Raw genomic sequence first — 7,493 nt, 5'->3', positions numbered from 1 at the left:
CTGCAGGCCAGACACAGGGCAGAGAAAGGAGCCCGCTCCCCCTTGCACCTTCTCAAGGTTTCCAGGGAGCTCCGAGGAGCTCCAAAAGTTCTTCTGTGCTGTCCAACACCCTGGGAAGATGCTGAACACCTTGAGCCTGGGGAGACGCCCACCAGCAAGTCATCGACCGCAGAAGAGGAGGGCCTAGGCTCAGAGTCTCAAAACCTGAATGGTGTAAAATGCAGATAACGTGAATGCTGCCCTACTCCTCCCCCAACCCCCCCCAATCTTGTCAAACCAGACAGAGCTCCTGCAGCTCAAATGTGAGACAACCTTCTTCTGGATCTGGGATGCAGAGAAAGGGAAGTGGGAGTACCAGCAGACCCTCCCCGCACCTGGCCCCTGCAGAGGCTGATGGTACTTAAAAGACCTACTTTGGAGCATCCCTGGGCCGGGGGCTTTGCACACATTTGCTTGTTACATCGTCTTGAGGCTGGAGGTGGCAAACCCATTTTATGGATGCAGACATGGAGGATGGGAGAATTCAAGAATATTTTCTTTGAGTGGGGCCTGGGTGGCTCAGGTGGTTAAGCATCTGACTCTTCATATCAGTTCAGGTCTGATCTCAGGGTCGTGAGATCCAGCCCGGTATGGGGCTCCACGCTTGGTGTGGAGCCTGCTTGAGACTCTCTCTCCCTCTCCTTCGGCCTCTCCCCTGCTCTAAAGTAAATAAATAAATCTTTAAAAAAAAAAAAAAGAGGAATATTGTCTTTGAGTTCAAAGTTCAAGGATACAAGATCACTGTGAGTAGGGGAAGGGCTGGGAGGGGCCCAGTGGGTGGCTGAGCCCAAGTCCTGGGCCTCAGGGCTTCATGATAGGGGATTGGAAGGCCAGGTTCAAGAGTGTTTTGAAGAGACCTGAAGGTCTTTGAACTTTGCCATGAAGGTGAGTTTCCTTGAACTCTATGAGCCTCAGTTTTGTTCCCTGTAAAATGGGGTTTCTGTGGGGCTCAGTGAAGTGATGTGTAGAAAGCATCTAGTCCAGTGCTTGGTTTATGCCGGGAAGGGGCTCTGGACACCTGACTGGTACCTTACATTCCAGCTCCAGCAACACCACAGGGCACCTGGGACAGACCCTCCGAGTGGCCTTGGCTTCTTGGCGGGGCGTTTCCAAGAGCAGCCCCATACCCCCCACTCAGAGTGAGGCCCGAGGCAGATGCCGCGGCTTCTGGGCTTGCCTCAGCAACCCTGTATTCCAGACCAGCCCTGGACTGGGCTTCTCTTGTAAATACTGATGGAGGCCCCAGACAGAGAGGAACAGGAAAACAAAGGAAGGTTTATTTATGATGGAAAAAGAAACCAACAGGGGGAGAAAAAAAAAAAAAACCTAGAGGCCCAACAGGAGGGGGGACTGTTTAAATAAACCGTGGTAAAGTTGCTGGATGGAACATCACAACCTACTGAAATGGTGTTTACCGAGGGTTTGTAGCAACACGGAAAATGTGTATTCTAAAAAGCTAAGTGAAAAAAGGAAGCAGCTGAATTGTGCATTCAGCAAAATCACGCGTTGGCAAAAACCAAGGCAAGGAAAAGGAGGCACAGGCTGGAGGGGCGCGCACCGCAGGGGGGTGGTCTTTGGGGGGCGAAGCTGGGGAGGTTTTTTTGTACTTCTGCATTTTCTAATTTTCTTTCCTACAAAGCCGTGGTTGGTCCCACGTGGAAAGCAACCCAAACTGAAGGGTGGTTTTTGTTTTGTCTTAAAGAGGCAACTCTTTAGGGGCAAGCAGGACGGGTGACACAGGGAGAGGCCAAGTGACACACAGGCTGCCGTGAGGCTGAAGGGCTCAAGGTGGCCGGACAAGGCTATCCCACAAGGTCAAGTGGAAGTCCTAGACTCTGACCCCACAAAGGATTATGGGCGGGCTGACACCTGGACACGCACTCAGGCAAGGCAGGTGTGTGCGATCTGGGTTCTTCCCTTAAATGCGTGCCCTCTGCTTCTCTCCGGGGAATGTAGCTTACTGTTGTGCAAGGAACCTCTTTCCTGAACAACCCCTCATGTGAATGGTTAGGGCAGGATGGCTAGGCCCCGACCTCTTCACTCCGAGGTGGAGCTCCTTGTAGGCAGCTCTGTCCTCCCCGGCCAGGGTGACGAAGCCCCCGCTGGTGCCCTGAGCACCAGCCCTGGTCTATGCATTTCCCAGATTTCCATCCAGGGCTCTGCTCACTGTCTCCTGATCAGGGAGGCTGATCACACGATACTACTTCTTTGCCTCCTCTGCCTTCCTCGCACGTATGCAGCACGGGTTCCGTTCATTTGATTACGCATTTGTTTATAAAAGTTGCCCATTTTCCTCCAACAGAACGTGAGCTCTGTTAAGGCAGGGACCAGCTGCATTCCCAGGGCCTGGAACAGTGTCCGGCCTAAATGTTCTGAGAAAGAATCCTGGCTGTCTTGGACCCTGGTGGTCTTTGCAGGCTCCCTGAACGACCCTGCTCTACCAGGATGGTCTTGACCACTTAATTCCCTCAGGCTAGCTCTGGAGACCCAGGCTGGTGATGAGAAACATACCAGCTCTCGTCGATCAGGGATAACTGCCTAGAGCCCGGTGTTGACCCCCTTCTGGGGCTCAATAGGATAAGGCGATCAATTAGTGATGTCTGCACGGGTAGATGAGAAGGGCCCCACATAATTCCCACCTCAGCTCTCCCTTCATCAGGAAGGCGGCACCAGCTCTCCGTCCAGCAGTGGGTCAGGAAAAAACTGTTGTTTCCCTAGTCCTGACCATGAGAACATGCCCCAGGCCAGGGGGCTCTGAAATGTTCCTAGTTCACCCTGGGCTTGCAGCCCTCCCCCGTGGTCTCCTTGCTTGGTTGTGGCTTAGTCGTTGCCCGGCTTCTTGCTGGAAGCCTACCCTTGGGGGCTGGATCTGGCTCCATATGCCCCTAGCTCCCAGATGGGGTTTGCCTTCCAAGCAACCCCCAGCCTGCCATCATGATGCCCATGCCATGGCCCAGTCATGTCACTGAGTTATCCCCACTTCCCCTCCACCCCGGGGGTCCTTTGGATAATCATGTTTGAGTGTTGGCTCTGAGCTTGAGCATGGCCTTGGCAGGGAATCAGGGAGGTCACCAGACTCCAAGTTAGGAATAGACAAGGCAGCCTCACCTTCCAGGCCCTAGAATGGGGACGGTGGCTTTGAGTGGCCTAGTTGTCATCTCCATGCCGACCTCCCTGCTATTTCTTGTTCTATCGTGCATTTCCCAGGAAGACCCTGGTTTAGCCCTCGCGGCTGCAGTGAACACGAGCTCCTGCCCGGACCCAGAGGGGAATTTCGGGCGGACTTTCTCCGGGAGTTCTCATTTCTCTGGCAGAGAAGGCCCTGAACTACCCTTCCCATTTTCAACGTGGGAACGCTGAAATCCAAAGTGTCCTCAGGTCCCCACTTGTCAGGCCTGCCCTGCTGCATCCCCATCTCTACCTCTTTTCTCTAGGCTGCTTGTCACTTTAGAAGGGAATCCTGCTGCCCCGGCTTCCGGCTGGCCCCAGGAGCATCACTGCCCTTCCCTCTGTGTGTGTGTCATCCTCAGCGAGAGAATGGGCCTGCCACAATAGATTGGATCCCTCCCCTCCAAAGAGGAATGGGCAACTTCCTAAGGTTGGAGGGTCTCTGTGCTGTCCACATTTACCGACCCTGATGTGAGAGGATTTCCCAGGGTCCTGATGTGACATTAGACTTTTCTAGTTCCTCAGCGCCATCATGGACCCGCCCCTCCCTCCTCTCCTGCCTGACCAGGCAGACCAGGTGACCACGAGCACAGGGAGAAGAAATTATGCCAAAATCTCTCAACAGTCCGGGAGGGGTGCCTGGCAGTGGCTGTCCATGCTCCCTGAGGTGAGGGCTGTGTTGTTTGGACAGCTGTATCATGCAGACTCTGAGCTCTGGGGAATGGTCAGTGGTCAGTTAGCCATGGGCTCAAGCAATGTCCCAGGCAGACAGGTGCTGACAGATCACATCTTCTCTTCTCCCTCCCGAGACCTCAGAGGTGGGACCACTGGCGTCCCTAGTGGACCACTACAGGATGAAGGTTTTCGAATGGCTCCTAATTGGAGGCTTCTCCTCCTAGTATGCTAGGATTCTAGGTAATGAGAAAAAGTGCAGCGGGTAAGGGTCAGTTTGCTCTGGAGGCAAGAGTCCCGTGGGCAGCTCCGACTGTCACTGACCTACTTCTCCAACCATTTCTCCTCTGGCCAAGCCCTGGCGGGCTCCCCAGGGCTCTCCGCACGGCCCAAACCACCTCCCTATGTGTTTCTGGGAACCCTGGAGGTAGGCGCTCAGTGGCCAGTGTTTAGGAAGGGACTCTGGTTTCTCATAGTGAGCTGGGCCATGTCCAGCAGGGTCGGTTTGAGGGGTTATTGGGGGTCAACCACAGGAGCTCATGGTTGGGATGAGGCTGTGCCCCTGAACTTTGGCAGGGTCCTGACATCCCTTCCGCCAAGAATTCAGATTTGAAGCAGGGCGGCACTCGTCCCTGCACACGTGGCTGCCCGGTCCCTGATTCTAGCTCTGCATCCCACTGCCAGCAAAGCTGCATCCCAGGGCCCCCCCCAGCCAGCAGAGCAGGGTGGCTTAGAATCCACCCCTCGCTGGCCAAATGCCCGAGCCGCCTGCACTCCCAGAAATGGCTCACAGAGGGGCGGGTAGGGAGTGCTTGTCGCTTCCCGGTTTTGCAGCAGTCTGGTAGAGGGGTAGCTAGACCCTGGTCTGAGGCACCTCGGGGATGGGCAGGGTCAGGACGGTGGGCAGGAGGGTGCCCCGCGGCGAGGGGAAGCTCCGCAGCTCCTTGGGCACAAACCTGGGCGAGATGTGGTCGGCCAGGAAGCACAGCACGCGCCGGCGGCCCACGCAGTAGACGAGGTCACCCACCACGGCGCACTGGAAGGCATCCGGGTAGGGTGTCCGGTACGCGGCACACTCGTACCAGAGGCGGGCGCTGGCACTGCAGCGGTACACGCTGATGCCCAGGCTGCGATCGAGGTCAAAACGGTAGAGGAAGCCGTTGACCGCCACCATCTCGGCCGTGCGGTCCTTGCCGCCCCCCGTGGCACCGGCCTGCCAGCGCTGCTCCCGGGCCGAGAAGCGGAGCAGCAGGTAGCGCAGGGTGCCGCCCGTGACGAAGATGTCCCCCGCGCATGCCGCGGCCGTGTGTGCCAGGGCAAAGGTGTCGTTGGGGAGCGGGGGTACGAAGGTCCAGCGGTCCAGGCGGGGGTCGTAGCGTTCCACCGTGTTCAGACACTCGCCCCCAATGGCGTACAGGTGGCCGTCCAGGGCCACCAGCCGGCAGTGTGGCCGGGGCTGGTTGAGCGGGCACACCTCGCTCCAGATCGCCGTCAGCGGGTTGTAGCAGAAGACGCGGTTGGAGGGCTGGCTCCCGGACCCCTGGCAGCCGGACACCACAAAGAGGTAATTGAAGAGACTGCAGAGGGCACAGCCTCGGGACACGGCCTCGGGGGGCAGACAGGCCAGAGGGTGCCAGACATCCCGCTCGTCATCATAGCAACGGAGACGGCCAGAGCCCTCCTGGGGGCACACATCGGCGACCACCAGGTGCTTGCGGCCCCGCAGCCGGCGCCCGAGGATCAGCTCCCGCTCAGTGCCGTTCAGGCACCCGTAGATGTCTGGGCTGCGCAGGACCTGGAGATAGTTGTCACTCATCACCTTGTAGGCGGCCTCCTGCAGCGCCTCTAGCTTCTCCCTCTTGGCCAAGGTCAGTACCTGGTAGCAGTTGCCCAGATCCAGGTGGACGTCGGGGGTGGAGCCAGGGGCCAGCGGGAGGTGGACGAAATTGGTCCCCGCCACCAGCCGCACGTGGGGCTCCCCACCGCTTCCGGCTGAGCTGGACCCCGGAGAAGCCCGGGGTAGGGGGAGGCCGGGCAGGGCTCTCCCGTCAGGGCAGGATGGAGTGGGGGCCCCAAAACCACTGAGCTGCAGCTGGAGCTCTGGGTTCTCCAGGATCTGGAGGAGACTGTCCTTCCTGCTGAAGCCTTGCGTGGAGGGCGGCGGCGTGGGCTGTGAGGACCCGGGTGATTCTGCTCCACCTTCCCGGTCAGCGGCATGGCCCCCTGAAGCTGCCCCTGCTCCCGGGGGGCCTGGTAGTGGCATGAGGGGTGGGGCCTCAGCCAGGGCAGCTGTTCTGCTGGCCAGCCTGCCCTTGGAGGTGGCCTGCGAGGTGGATTCCACATAGTAATCATACACCTTGCCCTTCAGCCTGGGCCCGACCCCCTCCACCTTCTCCCGCAGGAAATTCTCCTCCACACACACCCGGGCCACCGATGCATAGGTGTAGGAGGCGCTGGTGTTTCCCTCTTGCTGATGCACGGTCAGGCCCATGTCTGCAGCGGCCTGGAGGGCCCTGGCCTCCTCCCTGTGGTGCCACGCTCCCGAGGCTCGGGTGAAGACCCAGCTCTTGCTCGTGTAACTCTGACCTTCCACGTGGGCTATCCAGGTGGTAGGGGTGGCTTCCTGCTCCAGGGGATGCCCCGGGGGCCTACTATCCAGCCACAGGGCAGGCTCACTGCCCACACCGCCCCCATCCCCCGTGGTGAGGCCAGTGCGGGAGCTTTGGGACTCACTGCCCAGATGGGGGTGGGGGAGCAGCTCAGGCTCCCCGCCAGCAGCTGTTCCGGCTTCCTGGCCACTGTGGCGAGGAGGCCCCAGCTCAGAGTCCGGGCGCTGCCCACCCCCTTCCTCACCAGCGCCTTTCTCCTCCGGCTCCTGAGCCTCGTGGGCTTCTGAGTCTTCTGGAGAGGGTTCTGTGGCCGGGACTTGGGAGTCCCCCTGATTCTCCCAGCCACGGCCTGGCACCTCTCTGGTCCCCTTGCTTCCCCTCCGGCGTCTCAGCGCCCAGTGCGGTGCCCTGGGAGCAGCCTTCTGGACCGCAGGCTGCCCGGAGCCCTCGGCTTCCTCATTGGCCTCGGCCTTGGCGTTCCTGCCCCTCAGTGGGGCCTGGCTGGGCCTCGACTTGTACAGCTGGTAGGCCACGGTCAGCAGGAGCAGGGCAGCGGCGGACAGCACCACCTTGCCTGCCAGCTGCATGTCCAAATGCCAGTCCTGGGCCTCCGCTCCTCCTCTTCCGGGGAGCATGCTTCCGAAAGCCGACCTGGGGCTGGAGAATGTCAAGAATCCGATTAATGATTGCCCAATAGCGGCCGGTTCCTGCTTCCAGCAGGGTGAGCTGGAGGGGGGTTCTGGGCTGGCTCTGACCAGCCAGCGGCCGGTCAGCGGGGGAGAGTGGGAGCCAAGGTGACCTTGAGCTGGCAGACCGTGGCCACAGGGGCTCAGGGCCAGCAGATCTCGGCGCTGGCCTCCTTGGATCCTTTGACGCTTTTCCTGGGGGTGGGAGTGGGGGTTGTGCCCCAGGGCTGAGCTTGTGATCAGCCACCGGAGCCAGCAGCCACTGGAGGATGTTAGGAGTGTCCAGCTTGTACACAAAGAGGGAGGAAGCTCTCTTGAC

The 7,493-nt window shown here is 59.3% G+C and overlaps 1 protein-coding gene across 1 annotated transcript; it reads right to left on the bottom strand.

Annotated features, from left to right (window-relative positions):
• Positions 1 to 1,292: 1,292 nt before the first annotated feature.
• Positions 1,293 to 7,123, bottom strand: KLHDC7A (kelch domain containing 7A). The gene has a single exon (XM_044237280.1). It carries the CDS (start codon positions 7,121 to 7,123, stop codon positions 4,733 to 4,735), a length of 2,391 nt encoding a protein of 796 aa, XP_044093215.1. The 3' UTR covers positions 1,293 to 4,732.
• Positions 7,124 to 7,493: the final 370 nt, after the last annotated feature.

Source organism: Neovison vison, chromosome 2 (genome assembly GCF_020171115.1).
Source record: "Neovison vison isolate M4711 chromosome 2, ASM_NN_V1, whole genome shotgun sequence".
Lineage (NCBI taxonomy): Eukaryota > Metazoa > Chordata > Mammalia > Carnivora > Mustelidae > Neogale > Neogale vison.
The sequence above is the reverse complement of the archived record's forward strand: the minus strand, read 5'-3'. Positions and strand labels throughout refer to the sequence as shown.